Source organism: Pelophylax lessonae, assembly GCF_965119305.1.
Source record: "Pelophylax lessonae genome assembly, chromosome: 11".
NCBI classification, from domain to species: Eukaryota; Metazoa; Chordata; class Amphibia; order Anura; family Ranidae; genus Pelophylax; species Pelophylax lessonae.
The window spans coordinates 38787854-38808075 of NC_138778.1; the positions used below are offsets into that span (position 1 = coordinate 38787854).

Sequence of the window (20222 nt, forward strand, 5' to 3'; positions counted from 1 at the left end):
TTGCGCAAAAGTTATCGCGTCTACTAACTAGGGGAAAGTTTTATGTAATTTTTATTTTTATTATTTTAGGGAGAAGAACGGTCAGCAGTGTTTACAACAGCTGACCGTCCTTCTCTCTCAGCAGGGAGCGATCGCGGGTGTCAGGCGGTAATCGGAACCACCTGCCCGCTGCATCGGCTTTCCCGCTGCGCACTCGCCCCCTAGCCTCCCGATTTGCCTGGGAGCGGCTGCCTGCCGCAGTACATCTGCGGCGGGCGGTCGTAAACTGGTTAATAAAGTGAAGTGAACTCAATTTTCCAAAAATTTGCTAACAGACTGGGTATGAATGACAGAAGAGACCCTAATGCTCTTCTTCTGCCATAAATGCATCCTCCTGCCTGTCAGCTGTCATGTACATTGAGCCGCGCATGCGCAGCTCAGGGAACATTTACGGCCCCGACCTGTGCCACGTTGATCTGACTCCCATGCGCAAGCTGCCCTTGCCAGCTTGGCTTCTACCCATAATGCATCATGGTGCCATCTCTTCCCCAGGTAAAGCGATGCTCTCCACGATGTAAAAGAAAACGTGATTCATCTGACCAGGCCACCTTCCTCCATTGCTCTGTGGTCCAGTTCTGATGCTCCCATGCCCATTGTAGGCTCTTTTGTCTGTGATACAGATCAGCGTTGGCATCCTGACCAGTCTGCAGCTACAAAGCCCCATACACCACAAACTGCGTTTCCCATTTTTTTTTTTCTACTCTCAACACGTCAACTTCATGGACAACATGTTTACTTGCTGCCTAATATATCCCATCATCTTTCAGATGCCATTGTAATAACATAATGTTGTTGAGTTAACCTGTAAGTGGTCATAAAGTTATAGCTGATCGGTGTGTCTTCTCATGTCCATGCATTTTTCCTTTACTGCACAACACATCCAACAACAGCCCTTAACTAAGCAAGTGATTGACAGATTTTGGTGCTTACTATTAACTCTCATTCTACAGTTTGAAGCACTGAAACAATACATGGAGAAAGGAGGTCGCATTCTTGTGATGCTGGGTGAGGGAGGAGAGTCTAAGTATGACACCAATGTAAACTTTCTATTGGAGGAGTATGGCATCATGGTAAACACAGGTAAGGACTTTTCCTGCTTCTTGTTGACATTCATGTGGCAGCCAGGAATACTGTTAATAGGATACAGCAAAGTTAAGAACAAAACTACAAAGTTGACTATAACCTAATTAATTGTATTTTCAAGGGCAAACCCAAAGCCCAGTTAAAGTGATTGTAAACAATTGCCTTGTAAAAGAACCCATTCAGTTTAAGCCCCCGTTCACACTAGGGCGACCTGTGAGGCGACCTGGTCGCCTCACAGGTCGCCGCAGGTCGCCTCCCATAGGGAAGCTGCGGACCCGTTCTAATAGGAGCAACACAAGTCGCTCCGACCTAGAAAAAGGGTCCGGAGCTTCTTTGGGGCGACCCGGAGGCGACCGCCATAGACTTCAATGTTATGAAGTCCGTGGCGGCCGCTCCGAGGTCGCGGTGCGAAGTAGCGTCGCTGCAGTGTGAACCGGCTGTAAAACTGAAATGGAAGGCAAAACATTTTTGTATTGATTAAAAAAAAAACGTATTTATAACTACCTCCCCCCCCCCCCCCCCCCCCCCCTTATAAGTGATTGCCTCTGTTCTCAGCTACATAAGAGCTGGGGGAGGAGAAACAACAGTATACGTATCTTCCCAGTAAATAGATGTGCAGGGTAGGCGGGCTAGAACAAGTCTGATCATTAGAGGAGAGCAGGCTGAGTTTCCAGCAGAACTAGAGAACTGACTATGCTGTACTGTCCTGTATGGTGTGGTCAGTTTGTAATAGAAAAGCAGAGGGACTGGCAGGAGCACCACGGATTTCACACAAAGGAAGCAATACAAAGAGAACAGGGGAGTTCTTCATTTCAGTACATGGTACAGCAGCCACATATCAGGAATATGAAATGCTGGGGTAACAAACACTTTAAGCTTTCATTTTAAATCAACTATATACAATGGAGGAGCATCAAAACATAAGGTGTTCGTTTTCTTTAGAAGACGACTATACTCCTGTACTCTATGGTATCAGCCGCAGCAGCTGAGACCCGTCTACAGGCAGCACAAGGAGCAGCATTGCCTGGGAGCCGGCTCAGCACTGTGTGTGCAACCAGATGAGAAATCCATCCCCAGTGACAAGGATATATACAGGCGGATATCTGGAGGTGTATTGGAGGTGCCTTTGAATTCCTGGTTATCGGTTGATACTGGCTTTTTATCTTGTCGCTGCTTGAATTGACCCCCTGTAATTTAAGGGGTCCACTCAATCTGGTAAGCCTTTAGTGCACACCGGGTGACCCTTCTTTTTTGGTGGAGGTGCTGAAGTCTACTAAGTGCTGAATTTGTTGTTATCACCAATCATCTACAACTATTTATATTGGACATTATATTTGATTCTTATTCATTGAGATCCATTGTTGACTTTTAATTGGTTGCACCCATATTTATTTATCAATTATTTATTTATTATATACTTGCACTTGCAATTATTTATGTGTATTGTCAGGTGATTGCAAAGTCACATATATATCTGTTTGCATTTGCACTTTTGATATTTGCACTTTAAGCTTTATTCATTCACACATGCACTTTATAACATTTTTGTGGTTCACTCAAGTGTAATTCGGTTGTGCGCACCCTTTATTTAGCAATAATTACCTACCTCACTAGAAGACGACTATAGCCTGATTAGAAAATACTTTTTCCTGCAAGCATTCTGTGGAAAAGGACCCTGGCTTTCGGTGTGGAAGCAATGGTCTCTCTGCAGGTGTCTGATACATCCTCTGCTGAGTTAGAGCTAGAGCTCTCCAATGCTTGCAGTGAAAATCTTATTGTAAGATCGGTTCAGCAAAAAAAGAGATCAGACTGATGCTGGCTATTGATCTGATCGACCCAAGCAAAAAATGAATCCTATCTCGAAAATTTTCCAGTCTTAATAAACTAATCTCACATCATTGAATCGAAGATGAAAATGATTGCATGGGTAGGTACGTTCCAAACCTTTCAGCAAACGATTGCTCAAAAAACCATTTGTCCCCTGCATCTTTTCAACTGATTGCAACCCAGAAATCGCTCATAGTGTCATTTTACACTTGAACAGGCCAAGCAGTCAAGGTGCAACAAAATGGTTTATAATTTTTTTTTTTTTTTCAGTCCTATTTTTTATTTTTATAAAGAGATGTTTCTCTTTCGTTCATTGATGGACACAGCTTCTGATCTTCTTAACCATTGGGTTAAACTGCCCCTACAGGAGTAGGATACAAGGCAGAAAAAAAGCCTGACTACGCCTATGGGCAGTCCCGGGGGGTACCTGCTATAGGTACTCCGTTTTTTTTTTTTCTGCCTAGGAGTAAGGACCTAGTTCCTTGCTGGGATCTCTGGTCCTGGCAATTGTTTTTCTTTTTAGATAGGATTTTTTCCTGTGAGATCTACAATCAACTGCCGGACTGGGCGATGGGCTGGATAATCTAGATCCAGTGGTCACCCCAGTCTGGCCAGCGAGTGCGCACAGACCTCAGCTCCGTGCTAGGTCGGCTGCGACATAGCCCCACCGGGCAGAGGCTGGCCTACAAGTTAAACGTCTCGCGAGGTGCCAAATGACTGGGTCTTGGCCCGAGTCGCAGCTTTCCTCCTGGCCGACAGCCCCCCATTTAGATAGAGAGGAGGTTCCGTCTGGAGCGGGGCCTGCCTGGTTCTTGGTATCATAAGGGATCCCCCCCCTCTCCACCTGGAGGGTTTTGGGTCAGTGCAGATTCTCCTGGTAACTGCAGTGCCTGGTTTCTGCGGGGTGGTGAGTCTGGTGGGGTTGTCCCTTAGCAGTGTTTTACACTTTTTTGTGGGGTCCCCCTGGTGATTTATCGAGTCTTTTGGGCACATCTCCCCACCTGATCCCCTCTCTGAGGCTTTGGGGCCCTCCGCGTCCCATCCATCCATCGATGCACTGACGGCGGTTCTGGAGTCCTGGGTTTCCCGGGTGAAGGTGGCTTTTGGGCGAGGGGCTGGCAAAAAGCGCCCCTGCCTCATCAGATCCTGAATCTGATTCGGTCACCTGGACTTGGGTCACCCTGCTGGGTCTTCGACCACGTGCTCTGAATCCTCAGATAGTAAGGAGGATTCCTCCACTGCTGCAACCGCGTATGAAAAGGCGCTGGTGGACGCACTGATTGTAGCTGTGTGTAAGAACTTAAAGATGGAGGACGCAGCTGGCATTTACCTTTTGGCATTTACAAGCCATCCAGAGTGGAAAAGGTGTTCCCTTTCCTCTCCTATTTTGACAGAATTGTTACTAAATAGTGGGGATGACCAAAGTGTCCCCCTGGGGTCCCTAAGCAATTTTTTGCTAGGCGATACCCCTAGGAGAAGTCCCTTCTTAAGAAGTGGACTGTTCCACCGGTGGTGAACCCTCTGGTTTCCAGATTGAACAAGGCAACCATGATTCCGGTTGAAGAGTCCCCGGGCTTTAAGGACCCGGCTGACAGGAAGGCACCCGGCTGACAGGAAGGCAGAGGCTGTGGCCTGCAATATGTACACCTGGCTGGTTAAGCACTGAGGCCGATATTCACCATTGCCCTGGTGTCTCCGACTCTGACCGAATGGGTTAGGCTTTTGCGCTGTGACCTGGAGGGGGAAGTAACTCCCCCCTACCAGCTGGTCCAGGGGCTATTGTTTATCTGTGATGTCTCTTTGGATGTGACTCAGCTCTCTGTTTCGGCAGTGGTCCTTCGGCGTGTCTTTTGGTTCAAATGTCGGTCTGCGGACCAGACTTCTAAAAAGCCCTTGACCAGATCGCCTGTTTGGTGCTACCCTGGATGATATCATAAAAGGTCCCACAGGGGGGGAAGAGTACCTTTCTTCCGCAGGCTACTAAGGGCAAGGACCCTTGTAGATGTGAGCCTTCCTTCTCTGGTCCATAAGAAGTTTTTCTTTTTTCGTCCACCAGGGTTTGAGTGACAAGGGATCGAAGCCCTTCGGGCCTCCTCTGGAAGATCCAAGCAAACTTGATCTGGCAAGTAGAGAATGGAGTTCTCCAGACCCGTGGACTCCCCTGGTACAAGTCAGGTGGTTCCATGAGGTCATTCGGTTTGGCTACAAGATCGAGTTTCATTCTTACCCTCTGGTAAGGTTCTTCCTTCCAATCTGCGACTGTCCCCTGTCCGCTTACAGGCTCTTTTTGGGGTGGTGGAAGACCTTTTACTTTAAAGGGTGATGTCCCGGATCCAACTTCGGAAAGTTTTCGGGGGTTTTACTCAAACCTGTTTACAGTCCCCAGGAAGGAAGGCAAGGTGCGTCCAATTCTGGACCTCAAGGCGCTGAACTGCTATGTGCGGGTGCAGAAGTTCAGAATGGAGTCAGTTTGCACGGTGGTAACTTCCCTGCATCAGGGGGATTTTTCTTGCCTCCATCGACATCAAGGACGATTACCTTCGCATTCTAATATGTGTTGGTCTCCAGCGCTTCCTCCGTTTTGCCGTGGGAGAGGAGCATTATCAGTTTGTGGCGTTACCCTTTGTTCTCGCTTCTGCTCCTCCAGTCTTCAGGAAAGTGTTGGCTCCGGTGCTAGCATTGTTACGCCAATGGGGGATCGCGGTACTGGGCTACTTGGAAAACCTTCTTCTATGAGTGGAGTCTCCTACTGCTCTGGTGGAAAACCTAGAAATCCCCATACAAGCTTGAGGGTGTTTGGCTGGATTCTGAATTTTCAGAAGTCTGCTTTTGTTCTGGGTTTGACAGTGGACTTGGCCTTAGCCAGCGTGCTCCTTGCTCTGGACAAACTCCAGAAACTGCAGGCTGTAATTCATCTCCTGCTGTCCAGCAGATGGTAATCCCTCCGGACTTGCATGTGGGTGCTGGGCCTGATGGTGTCTACCTTTTTTTGAAGCGGTTCTGTTTGCACAGTTCTAAACGAGGTCACTGCAAGGGAGATTCTAGCCAAATTGGAAAAGAATCTGCAGTTTTTGGACAATCCGATCTGGCTGAGCCGGGAAACGAGTCCCTAATATGGCGGCTTCAGCTGGGCAAATCCTTCCTCCCTTTGTATTGGACAGTGGTCACCACAGATGCCAGCCTGTCCGGCTAGGAAGGCATCCTCGTCAAAATTTCTGCTCACTGGAAGAGTCCAGACTACCGATCAATGTCTTGGTACTCCAAGCGATCAGACTGTGACTGGAACATTGGACGGATCGTCTTCAGGGATATCCAGCGTGCATTCCATCGGACAATGCTTAACACTGCTTTGGGACGTCCCAGTGGTTAAGAAGATCAGGAGCTGTGACAGTCAATAAACGAAAGTGAAAATGGGATTTTTAACTTACCGTAAATTCCCTTTCTCTGATGTTCATTGACGGACACAGCACCCACCCCTCTGTGGAGTTGTAATTCTTCTGGCACTGCTTGTAACAAAACTGCCTATAGCAGAGATGCCTAGTGTCCTACTCCTGAAGGGGGCAGTATACCCCAATGGTTAAGAAGATCAGGAGCTGTGTCCGTTAGTGAACATCAGAGAAATGGATTTTACGTTAAGTAAAAAAAAAATGTTTTTTTTTTTTTAATTGATTTTGTTATTTAAAGCAGAACTTAACTGTATCTGAGCACCTCAATTTGGAAAATTGTGGCTGATGGCTTATAGTTCTCAATGAACTACCAGGGCACTGATAAGTGCTCTAGGTTGTTAATCAATGTTTCCTGTCATTCGGTAACTGCCTGCCCATACAAGCAATGGGCAGACCGTTACACAGAAAGTCTGCAGGAGCCTGAGATTGCACCTGCAATCTGCTGATCGCAGATGTAATGCTTTACAAGCTCCTTTTAAAATAAAAAATGGGCATTTCTTCTTCGCCCTTTTTTTTTTTTTTTTTTTTTAGAAAGGTGATCTTATCCTTTTAATGTTGATTGATGGCGTTTGATCACTGCCAGCAGCTTTAGCCACAAGCAGTGATCGTATTCTAACTGCTTGGAAACCTCATGCTGTCAGAATACAATAGCTCCACGGGAGGGGTACCCCCATAAACACTGAATGTGTTGATGGGGGAATCGATCAATTTTCCTTCCTTCAACCTATGAAAGAAAGAAACTTGGGTAATGTATGGCCTGCCTTGGCACTTTTGTCAGGTTTTAAATGCTCTTGTCACCATAAGAGACTCCTATTTTCATTTTCTATCTAATACTCATCACCTAGACAAGGAAGTGTGGGGAAATCTCCCTCATGGGGAACCAGACACCAATAAAATCCTGACCGATTGTTTTTGTTGTCTTTGTTCTCCTTCACTAAAAATCCTATATGATACCTGTCAAAAAGACAGGACGTGATAGGAAAGCCCCTTAAAGTGGAAATTTAGTCAGAAAATTCCTGTTAGATTACTTCAGGCTGGGCTGTCCCCTTTTGCAAGTATAGCTATGTAAAACATTTAAAAAGAAGTGTCTATACTGTTTTAAAATCCAGTCTTATCCTGATTTGCACATGCTCAGTTGCTCTCTATTTTTAGGCACTGCCGAATTTGTAGAGGCCAATCTGCTGACAGCCTTAAGGGCTCGTTCACGCCATACGTGCATGAAAACTGATGGGAGACCCCCACAGATTTCACTTGCAGAAACATGAGTTTACATCCGTTTTTATGCATTTCAGTGAGTTTTTATGCACGTTGACATCAGTTTTCATGAGTGTCAGTTATTTATCCTGGTCACACCACAGTATTGATGTCATGTCTGTTTTTTTTTTTTTTCTGTGCAGAGAACTGCATAAACATTGCAGATTCCTGCGCAGAAAAAAATTGAAATGTGAAACCAGTCTTTTCGTCCATTCAGACTGGCATGACACGACTTGCTGGGGCGACCTGTGAAGTCGTGGTGCACAGCGTGCACCGCGACCTCGGCACGACTTGCAGGGACTTCATATAATTGAAGTCAATGCAAGTCGCCTCCAGGTCGCCCCAAAGTAGTACAGTACCCTTTTTCTAAGTCGTAGCGACTTGTGTCGCTCCTATTAGAACTGGTCCTGTACTATTCAATGGCGAGCGACCGACCGCGACTTGTCAGGCGACCAAGTCGCCTGACAAGTCGCGCTAGTGTGAATGGACCCTAACTGTCAGAATGTATCGGCTTCCTTGTACGAAGAAGCAGATACGGTGACAGATCTGCAGGAGACCTGCATGGCAGCAGCGATCTGCTGATCACTGGTGCAATTCTTTACAGGCTCCTGCAACAAAAAATAATAAATGCATTTTTTTTTTTACCTGCAAAAAAAAGGCAACTTGGACTTCAAGCCCTCCTATCATTTACAGCCAAGGAAGCTGCTTCTGATTGTATCTGTATTGATCTGTATCTGCCATGGTGCTGCGCATGTAATCAGTTATGACACCAGCCATTTGATGGTTCGACAGTTTGGTTGAGGACACAAGCAAATGTGACAGTTCGCAATCCCAGCATTCCAGGAATGTAACTGTTTTTTTTTAAACTGTTTTAATTCAAGGGGTTTAGTTCTTCTTTATGATTTACAGCTGGGGCTCTTCTCTTCCGCAAAATGGCAGCCCCTGGCAAGAAGAAACAATGCTGGAGGCAACTTACTGCGCATGCTTATTTTGGTAGCATAATTTATTAATGGGAAATGTATGTTCCTTGCTAGAGAACATTATATTTTATCAAGTGGTTATGGGTAAAGTTCCACTTTAATAGGTAATCAGACAGCCGTAAAGACCTGGCAGAGGTTTATCCCTTCCACTTGATCTTTTGCAAAACAAGAACTTCTGGCCTGGAGTTGGGCTATAATTTAACCGCCAAATGTACAAGTTACCTGTGGATATGTGTGAGAAGGGTTGTTAGCTCTGTAGCACTGTTTATGAGGCTTGACTTGATCTACAAATATTCTTTCTTCTTTCTTTTTTTAATTAAAGATTCGGTTGTAAGAAATGTTTACTACAAGTATTTCCACCCTAAGGAGGCACTCATCTCTAATGGAGTGTTAAATCGGTAAGTTTGTCAGAAAACACAGTTGTAAGTGTTCTCGGCTGATTGGAAAAATTAATGGTTAACAAATGTGTTTTTATTTTATTTTTTTTTTAACATGAGTACATGCTTTAATTTCTGTTTTATATGATCTTTGGCCTCATCATTTTCGCCCACATTTATTTAAGGGGTGTAACTGCTATATCACTGCATGCGTGATTGCAGACATGAAGGCTAAGGATCACTCTGTCCGGTAATCTTTCCTCTAGTTCAGTGAATTTGGGAAGTACAGCCTATTGTACACACTGTAAAACCTGAAATAATATGTGTAAAGCTAGCTGTAGATCATGAGATGACAGCTGGAATATTTGATTGCTGGAAGATCTTTCTGACAAAATATTATTGCTACTGTGGCTGTTGGATAAAGCTGGTTCAAAGCATGATTGTAAGTAAACTTGAAAGCTCGACTGAAAGAATAATGCATGTTCATGGGAAAATCTTTCAGCAGTCAGATACATTTTTTACCTTTTTATCTCCTGACTATAACAAACTTTTCTTCCACTTGTAGGGGGAGATTTACTAAAACTGGAGAACACAGAATCTGTTGAAGTTGTGTATAAACTATAGCAGGGGTCTTCATACTATGGCCCTCCAGTTGTTCGGGAACTACAATTCCCATCATGTCTAGTCGTGTCTGTGAATGTCAGAGTTTTACAATGTCTCATGGGATGTGTAGTTCTGTAACAGCTGGAGGGCCGTAGTTTGAGGATCCCTGACCTATAGTAAGCTTCTAACTTCAGCTTGTTCAATTAGGCTTTGACAATAAACCTGGAACCTGATTGGTTGCTATGCAAAGGTGCACCAGATTCTGTGTGCACCAGTTTTAGTAAATCTTCTCCTACATATGAAAGAAAGAGGTTTGCTATAGTCAGGAGATAAAAGGTAAATGTATCTGACTGCTGAAAGATTTTCCCATGAACATGCATTATTATTTCAGTTGAGCTTGCAGGTTTACTTACAAACATGCTTTGAACTAGGGATCGTCCGATATCGGTTTTTCGTTGCCGATACAGATATTTTGGCCATTGCGTATGGGTATCGGCCGTTATGGGCTGATATTTTTTACATTTAAATTTTTGAAAAATAAAGACCATTTTTTTTTTTTTTTTTTTCCCCCAAAGTAGTTTTTATTGGTTTATAACAAAAGAGAAAACGTACATACAGTTGTACAATGTGATAAGTAAAACAATAACAGGAACAAGTTAGACATCCGGTGGCACATTACATATTGAAGTTTCTATGCTGTAATGTAGAATTTACCAGGAACTGTAACAATTGGGAAACATTATTTCAAGAGTACCATACTTTCTAGGCATCCCATTTTTTGTTAAACGAGGTAAGCGTAAGTTGGGTTCTGGCTGTGAGCAGTTTTTTCTTATTGATTAGTTTAGATCAGGGGTGTCAAACTCAATTAATTTGCGGGCCACATCAGCATTATGGTTGCTCTCAAAGGGTTGTTTGTATCTGTAAGACTATATAAATGTATTTTACTCTAGATCATATTAAATAATTGACTCTGTATTCAATCATTACTGTTTTTTATAATAACTGAAGACTTAAGCTGTGAAGGGCAGATGCAGACCAGCATGGTGCCCACTCACACCTCTGTAGCAGGTGATGCAAGTCTGAAAAGGAGGCTTGCACACCGCTGGCATCATCCACAAGAAACAGGTTCTGCCATGGTATTCTGTCTGAGCAGTCTCCAAAATTGTTTCTTATGGATGGATGTTACCAGTGGTGTGCGACCCTCCTTTTCAACTGACTAACTGACATAAAATTGTATTATTCTCACAATAATTATAAGCAGATGTTAAAAGCCCCCCCCCCATCAGAAGTCAAGAGTCCTCAATCCTCCCTTACATCAGAGTGCAGTGCTGCAGAAAGTGCAGGGTCTGGAGGAGGACTAGAGGAGGGCTGGAGCCAGTTGCCAGAGTCTGCTAAATGATGAGACCAGGGGGTGCTGGAAGTGCACAGAGAGGTTCAGGATCTGTAGGAGGAGTTCTGTCATCTTCTCTGCTGTCGAATGCTGAAACAAGGTGGGGACGAAGATGAGGGAGCTGCAGAAGACGTGCGAGGGCCACATGAAATGGCCTGGAGGGCCGGATTCTGCCCATGGGCCTTGTGTTTGACACATGTGGTTTAGATTAACCTGTGCGACAACTTCTTAGGGGTTGGGAGCATCATTATCCTTCCAATGACCAATTTTGCTGCAAGCAGTACGTGTAATACTATCTTTCTGTATGGAGGGGGGTAGTCGGTTATGTTTATGTGAGGGATAGCTAGGGCAAGGTCGGGGGGATTCAGGAAGCCTGTAATGTCGGCTATAATTTGAAAGATTTTATTCCAGTAGCTCGTGAGGCTAATACAGGACCATAAGACGTGGTAGAGGTTGGCCGGCTGGCCACAGTGTCTCTAGCAGAGTGGGGAATACGAGGGAATATATTTTGCCAGTTGGGTGGAGTTTTGTACCATCTGGCTATCACCTTTTGGGAAAGATCCCAGTGGTTGATACAATGGGAGGCTTTGAGCATTGCTGCAAATGATTGGGTCCATTGTTGGGATGAAAATTGTTAAACAAAGACAATTTTTGACACAAATCGGGTACTGAACATGTGGGGTAGGTCTTTAGGTGTAATGTGCGGTCTTCCCTGCCTCCCAGGAATCCTGTGTTAACCTAGTTTAGTGTATTAAAATCCTAGAATTCACTTTATTAGGGTTTTTATATAATGTCCAGTGTGTGTTCTTGTAATAGAATAGTGGGATATACCTTCATTACATCGCTGCTCCGGGCTCTCCTTGCTAATCTCCCGCTCTGCTGTTTTCTCCTCTCATAGCTGTCAGAAGAGGATCTCAGCCCCCTCCCCTCTGCAGTGTACACAGAAGCGCCGGTTATTAGATCAGAATAGTGTGAAATATCTTCGCTACATCTCCGCACTGCTGTCCTTCTCTCCTCCCCCACTGACAGCTGGGGGGTCATGGAAGGGCCAATCGGCGATGTAATGAAGGTATTTCATACTATTAGTTTACAAAAACACACACTGGACATTATATAGAACACTAAAAAGTGGATACTAGGATTTTACATACACTAATATCAACAATATCGGTAATCTCCGGGACTGATTCTGATATATCGGGGAAAGTGCACATCGGCCCTTGATATATCGGCCGATCCCTACTTTGAACCAGCTTTATCAAATAGATACAGTAGCAATAGTCACAATCTTTTGTTAGACCTTCCAGCAATCAGATATTCCAGCTGTCATCTCATGATCTTTGGCAACTCCTAAAAAGTGTAATCCTGGGCAATGTAAAAAAAAAAAAAAGTACATTTCTGCAATGTATGGAAATTTTCCCAGGCTGCAAGTACAGAAAATTTAAAATAACAGTGAAATGTGCCAAAGCCAATATAATCAGTGCAGCATCTGCTGATAAAGAGCAAACAAAAACACACCAATAAATATTGTGCAAACAGAACAATAATACATTTAAAGTGACGTGTGTGCTTGAAAGTGACAGATATTAACACATCAACCAGATATCTTTTAACTCAATCCCAAAATGTCCACAAAAAAAGTTCCCAATGTTATAATCAAAATGGTAGAAATTTTTTTTATTGTTTTCTTTTTTTGTGAAAAATTCATAAACAGTCCCTGTCATCATATGTTCCAAATCATTCACCACATGGAGCTGCTGGCATTTCTCAAGCAGCACACACACACTTAAGGAAAGGATCTCATATCAGTCTTCAAGAAGTCGCCACAGTATGACACCTCTGCAGTGTATTACAAACAAACCCCGCTCATCTTATGAATATCATGGAAGAAAGAAGGAGAAAATGTTCACCCTTAAAAACTGTATGTTCTTAAAAAACAACAGTTGTACCACACACTCACATTAAAAAGTGTCATCACAGGAGTTATAAAAATAAGTGTCATCACTGACCCTAGTATAAAACTCTATCCTCTATTACCATGAGCCAGCTTCAAAGGCTTTCATCTGGCCCGATCTCCGTGATAACGTACCATCCAACAGCCACTCCCTACGCACGTTTCGTCCTTTTGACGTCTTCCAGGGGAGGAAGTACAGAAAAATTCATGCTGTATTTGCTGGAAATTCAGATTGCTCTTAACATTCTGATGAGGAATGACAACACAATGGGGTTGATTTACTAATGAGGAATGACAACACAATGGGGTTAATTTACTAAAGGCAAATAGACTGTGCACTTTGAAAATGCAGTTGCACTCTGCAAGGAAATTTGCTCCTGTGCTGTACACACAGGAGTGGTAGCGTTGTGTTGTGTAAAAAATTAAGCAGCAGGTTGCTTTCATGAGGCATCAATGCTTGACAGCCACCTCCATTGATTTCAATGGTAATGCTCTGTAACCACAACTTTTTTTTTTTTTTTGGGAATTGCACAGAGCAGCCCCAAACCTCCTCTTCTCGGCTCCCCCCTCCAACACATACCCTCATAGAAAGCTGCTTTCCATAGAGGCACTAGTGCAGGCTCATTCCCGAGCCCTGCTGCCTACGTCTATAGACACAGACTGTGGGATTTGACTCTGTCCCCCCACTCCTTCATTACTGGCTATCATGGACAACAGTGGGAGCCATTGTCTCCTGCTGCCTCAGCAAAGCCAGAGAAACCAGGAAGAGAGGAGAGAGAAGAGCTGCAGATGAACACAGCACTGGATCGAATAAGCGCTCAGGTCAGTAAAGGGGGGGATGAGGGGGAATACGGATCCTTAAACCTTTTTTACCTTAATGCAAGGAATTTCCGGTAACCTGTCATTATAGTGAATGGAGCCGGCAGCTGCACCTACCCGCTTAAAGCCGCAAAAGGAACCACTGCTACAAATTGCACGGGCCCTAATCGCTGGTGTGAATGTAGCCTAAGACATTGCCTGGCCAGCCTGGAAATCTTGGATGACATTTTACATACCTTGTGTTTATGTATAATTTGTTATTATATACAGTATCTCACAAAAGTGAGTACACCCCTCACATTTTTGTAATATTTTATAATATCTTTTCATGTGACAACACTGAAGAAATGACACTTTGCTACAATGTAAAGTAGTGAGTGTACAGCTTGTATAACAGTGTAAATTTGCTGTCCCCTCAAAATAATTAGAAACACCGCTATTAATGTCTAAACCACTGGAAACAAAAATGAGTACCCCCCTAAGTGAAAATTTCCAAATTGGGCCTAATCAGCCATTTTCCCTCCCTGGTGTCATGTGACTCGTTAGTGTTACAAGGTCTCAGGTGTGAATAGGGAGCAGGTGTTAAATTTGGTGTTATTTCTCTCACTCTCTCATAATGGTCACTGGAAGTTCAACAGGACACCTCATGGCACAGAACTCTGAGGATCTGAAAAAAAGAATTGTTGCCCTACATAAAGATGGCCTAGGCTATAAGAAGATTGCCAAGATCCTGAAACTGAGCTGCAGCACGGTGGCCAAGACCATACAGTGGTTTAACAGGACAGGTTCCACTCAGAACAGGCTTCGCCATGGACGACCAAAGAAGTTGAGTGCACTTGTTCAGCATCCTATTCTGAGGTTGTCTTTGGAAAATAGACGTATGAGTGTTGCCAGCATTGCTGCAGAGGTTGAAGGGGTGGGGGGTCAGCCTGTCAGTGTTCAGACCATACGCCGCATACTGCATCAAATTGGTCTTCATGGCTGTCATCCCCGACGGAGGAATGGAAGAGGACTCCAGTGGCTCTGGTGAACTCCATGCCCAAGAGGGTTAGAGCAGTGCTGGAAAATAATGGTGGCCACACAAAATATTGGCACCCAAAATGGACATTATCATTTAGGGGTGTACTCACTTTTGTTGCCAGCGGTTTAGACATTATTGGCTGTGTGTTCTTGTTTTGAAGGGACAGCAAATTTACACCAAAGTTATACCTGTTTATACTTTACATTGTAGCAAATGTCTTCAGTGTTGTCACATGAAAAGATATAATAAAATACAAAAAATGTGAGGGGTGTACCCATTTTTGTGAGATACTGTGTGTGTGTGTGTGTGTGTGTGTGTTATATACTGTGTGCATATATATCAGTGTCCTAACAACTAATAAAGTCATAAGTTGATAGGGAGGACATTGGGTGTCTGCATGGCATCCTTATTTGCACCCCCTTCTCGATCAGTAGTGTGGTCACATTGGCTGAGTGAGGGAGATAAACATTGCAATACTAGTCAGTACCAGTCTGCCACGGTGTACATGCTTTGGATGAATAAAAGTCACGTTGGGTGCCCTACATGTGTAGATGTTGCTGTGTTACGTAAACACTGAGCACTGATCAATCCATCATCCGAAAATGGAAAGAGAATGGCACAACTGCACACCTACCAAGACATGGCCGTCCACCTAAACTGACAGGCCGGGCAAGAAGAGCATTAATCAGAGAAGCAGCCAAGAGGCCCATGGTAACTCTGGAGGAGCTGCAAAGATTCGCAGCTCATGTGGGAGAATCTGTCCACAGGACAACTATTAGTCTTGCACTCCACATATAGCGTTTTTCTTTTAGGCCAAAAAGTTCAATTTAGTCTCATCTAACCAGAGCACCCACATGCTTTCTCGCAAACTAAACTTCGTATGGCTTTCTTTTTAACGTTGGGTGCCCTACATGTGTAGATATTGCTGTGTTACGTAAAACTATTCGTTTAATTTTTTACATTTTAGAATGTGCTGCTTCAAGATTGTACATCATTTTTAAAGGTGCCTTGACTGGCAAAAGGTTGAGAAACACTGGTGTAGTATATTTAAAAAAAACACATTTATTTGCTTAACCGGTTGCCGACGGTCAGCCCCGGCCAGGCAAAGTGACGTACCGGTACGTCACTAGCCTGTCACTTGCTTGTGAGCCAATAGCGGGCGAGCGTGCGCCCGCTGAGGCGCGTGCCCGTCCCGGCTCGTTCCCTAACAAGTCAGTGCATGTGACCGGCGGACCCGATGTCCGCCAGTCACTCGCGATCGTTCGCCGGGAAGGGAGAAAGGCAGGCGGCTAATGTAAACAAGCCGCCTGTCATTCTCCCCTGTGTAAAAATGGAGATCAGACGGTTCTACTATGTAGGACCGTTGATCTCTGTTTTTACACTAGTAGCCGTGTCCCATCACAGTTAGAAGCACGCCCCTAGGACACACTTAACCCCTCCCTCTCCAATACAGTTAACCCCTTCCCTGCCAGTGTCATTTTTGCAGTTACAGTGCACATGTATAGCACTGATTACTGCAGTAATGTCACTGGTAACCCCAAAAGTGTCAAAAATGTCAGTCAAGGGTCCGATCTGTCCGCCGCAATGTCGCAGTCCCTCGTTAAAAAAAAAACCACCAACAATGACAAAGATCTTTCCCTTTGTTAGTAAATGCGATAACTTTTGCGCAAACCAATCAAAATACGCTTTTGCGATTTTTTTTTTTTTTTTTTTTTTTTTTTTTTTTTTTACCAAACATATGTAGCATAAAGCAAATTGGCCGAAAATGTTAAAAAATTTAGATTTTTTACATTTTTTTGGGGGGAATTTCATATAAAAAAATGTGAAAAATATTATTTTTGCAAAATTTACGCTCTTTTTTTTGTTTATAGCGCATGATCAAAAAATCTCACAGGTGATCAAATACCACCAAAAGAAAGCTCTGTTTGCGGGAAAAAAAGGATGTCAAATTAGTTTAGGTACAGCTTCGCACGACCGTGCAATTGTCCGTTAAAGTCACGCAGTAAAAAATCGCAAAAAAAACCCTGGTCAGGAAGGGGGTAAAATCTTCCGGGGGGCTTAAGTGGTTAAATTGGCACTTACACAAGTAAAGAGTTAACAGGAATATCAATTTGACATCGGGGCCATGGCACCTGCGCCCCTTCCGGTCTCAGTTGTCAGTCATGTCAGCCGGCTCCGCCCTACGCATGTCGTCAGTCACGTGACTTCCTTAGGAAGTTGAGCTAGGTCTTAAAGCATTTGCTTTAAAAATGAATAGGAATTGAAACTGCTATTTTATTAGTTTCATTAATTATTTCAGTCATTTATTAATGTTCTTGCCTTGAAACTTTTTTTTTTTTTTTCTGTAAGGAGCAGCTGTATCATTGATGTGTACATCTCTTTATTGATACCTCCCCCACACTGGCTGACAGTCTTCAGGATGAATATGGAAGGCAGCCTTTCTGTCAGGTTAAATGTTATGCACAGCGATCACCCACTCACCCTGGAAGTGATAGAAGGAGAGTTTTTGGGAACCGCTAATTGCTGTGAATAACGTTCGGCCTGACAGGCTGTCTTCCATCTTCATTCTGAAGGCTAGCAGCAGGTAGGAGGAAATCAGCAGGGGATGTAAACAAATAGCACTTGCACAGCAAAACAGTAATGAATTATTAGGGATTTGCTGTAAATCCATTCACTACATAGCGTGTATTGTTTTCTCAAAGGTGTATTGTTTTCAAAGAATGAGGGAGAAATAATTAGGACAAGTGAGCTGTCGGCTTATCCATGTCCACACTGAATTTAGATTCACTACTGATTTGGATCATGGAATTCCAGGCAAACCGCTAAATGCAGCACCCTGGAGCCACAGCTGCATTGCATTTTTGCCCATAGTAGCACATTACTGAGTACGCCATGTGCGCATAGCTGCCAATATTATAAAATTTTACGTTTTAAAAATACACTCCTCAGTGTGCATGAGTAAACCGTGGTGGTTACATGCGCACAGCATCTTTGGTAATGCATTACTATGGGAAAAAATACAGTGACTTGAAAAGGTATTCATACCCCTCGAAATTTTCCACATTTTGTCATGTTACAACCAAAAACGTAAATGTATTTTTATTGGGATTTTATGTGATAGACCCAACACAAAGTGGCACATAACTGTGAAGTGGAAGGAAAATGATAAATGGTTTTCAACATTTTTTTTTTTTTTTTTTTTTTTTTTTTTACAAATAACTTTCTGAAAAGTGTTGCATGCATGTGTATTCAGCCCTCTTTACTCTGATACCCCCTAACTAAAATCCAGGGTAACCAATTGCTTTTAGAAGTCCTCTAATTAGTAAATAGAGTCCACCTGTGTGAAATGTAATCGCCGTATAAATACAGCTGTTCTGGGAGGCCCTCAAAGGTTTTAGAGAACCTTAAGCCCCGTACACACGATCAGATTATCAAACGATCTGTCGTCCGTTTTTTGTGGCATGCTAGTCTGATGTGGAAAGTGAAGAGGTTATTTTCATACGAATTTTCCCGTACGATAGAATTCTACTTCAGAAGTGATGTCATGTGTTGGATTGTTTTGTATGTGTTCTTTCGTCTCTGAGCATGCCCAGTCTTGCTCTTAAGATTTTTTTCCGTCTAAATCTGTACTGAGTCAAAAATCTGACGTTGTTTTGACGGACGACAAAAATTATATAGCCTGCACATCAGGATTTTGTCGACCGAAAAGTCGGAGTCGGCTGTCCAAAGCACCATACTAACAATCCGAAAATTGGCAGATCGGTCGTCAGACAAAATTTCCCTTCAGATTTTCTTATCGTGTGTACGGGGCTTTAGTGAACAAACGGCATTGTGAAGGCCAGGTAACACACCAGACAGGTCAGGGATAAAGTTTTGGAGAAGTTTAAAGCAGGGTTAGGTTATAAAAAAATACCCCAAGCTTTGAACATCTCTTGGAGCACTGTTCAATCCATCATCTGAAAATGGAAAAAGAGTATGGCACAACTGCAAACCTACCAAGACCTGGCCGGGCAAGGAGAGCATTAATCAGAGAAGCAGCCAAGAAGAGGCCCATGGTAACTCTGGAGGAGCTGCAGAGATCCACAGCCCATGCGGGAGAATCTGTCCACAGGACAACTATAAAGGCCCGTACACATGATACGAAAATCTAAAGGGAAATTTTGTCAGACTAACGATCTGCCGATTTTCGGATTGTTAGTATGGTGCTTTCGACAGCCGATTACGGATTTTCGTACGACAAAAACTGGATGTGCAGGCTATAAATGTTTTTATTGTACGTCAACACAACGTCCGATTTTCATTTACTTAGTACACTTTTCGTCTGAAAAAAATCGTAAGAGCAAGACTAGGCATGCTCAGACACAAAAGAACACCTAAAAAACAATTCAACACGTGGCACCACTTCTGAAGTTGAATTCTGTCGTACGGGAATTTTCGTATGAAAATCACCTCTTCACTTTCCACATGAGACTAGCATGCAACAAAAAACGGATGACTGATCGTTCGATAATCTGATAGTGTGTACGGGGCTTTAGTCTTGCACTCCACATATAGCGTTTTTCTTTTAGGCCAAAAAGTTAAATTTTTGTCGAACCAGGGCACCTTCTTCCACATGCTTTCTCGCAAACAAAACTTCTTATGGCTTTCTTTTAACAATAGCTTTCTTCTTGCCACTCTTTCATAAAGGCCAGATTTGTGGAGTGCAAGACTAATAGTTGTCCTGTGGACAGATTCTCACACCTGAGCTGTGAATCTCTTTTGACTGCTTCTCTGATTAATGCTTTCCTTGCCCGGCCTGTCATTTTAGGTGGACGGCCATGTCTTGGTAGGTTTGCAGTTGTGCCTTTTACACTTTCCATTTTCAGATGATTGATTTTAAAGTGCCCCGTGAGATGTTCAAAGCTTTTTTTTATAACCTAACCCTGCTTTAAACTTCTTCACAACTTTATCCCTGACCTGTCTGGTGTGTTCCTTGGCCTTCCTAATGCTGTTTGTTCACTAAGGTTGTCTAATCAACCTCTGAGGGCTTCACAGACCAGCTATATTTATACTGAGATTCAATTACACACGGGTAGACTCTATTTACTAATTAGGTGACTTCTGAAGGCAATTGCTTCCACTAGATTTTAGTTAGGGGTATCAGAGTAAAGGGGGTTGAATACAAATGCATGCCACGCTTTTCAGATATTTATTTGTAAAAAAAAAATATTGAAAACCATTTTATCATTTTTCTTCCACTTCACAATTATGTGCCACTTTGTGTTGGTCTATCACATAAAATCCAAATAAAATACATTTGTTTTTGGTTGTAACCTGACAAAATGTGGAAAATGTCAAGGGGTATGAATACTTTTTTCAAAGCATTGTAAGATGCAGCTGTGTATGCTGTTTTTTACCTGTTCAAGAGACCTTTTACTGAAACTGGAAAT

The 20222-nt window shown here is 43.3% G+C and overlaps 1 protein-coding gene across 1 annotated transcript in view; it reads left to right on the plus strand.

Annotated features, from left to right (window-relative positions):
- IFT52 (intraflagellar transport 52) overlaps nt 1–20222 on the plus strand; it is a 49809-nt gene that overhangs the window by 9384 nt on the left and 20203 nt on the right. Inside the window, exons 4-5 of the mRNA XM_082272915.1 lie at nt 990–1119; nt 8952–9027. Coding sequence (XP_082129041.1) covers nt 990–1119; nt 8952–9027 — 206 coding nt within the window. The remainder of the gene's footprint in view (nt 1–989; nt 1120–8951; nt 9028–20222) is intronic.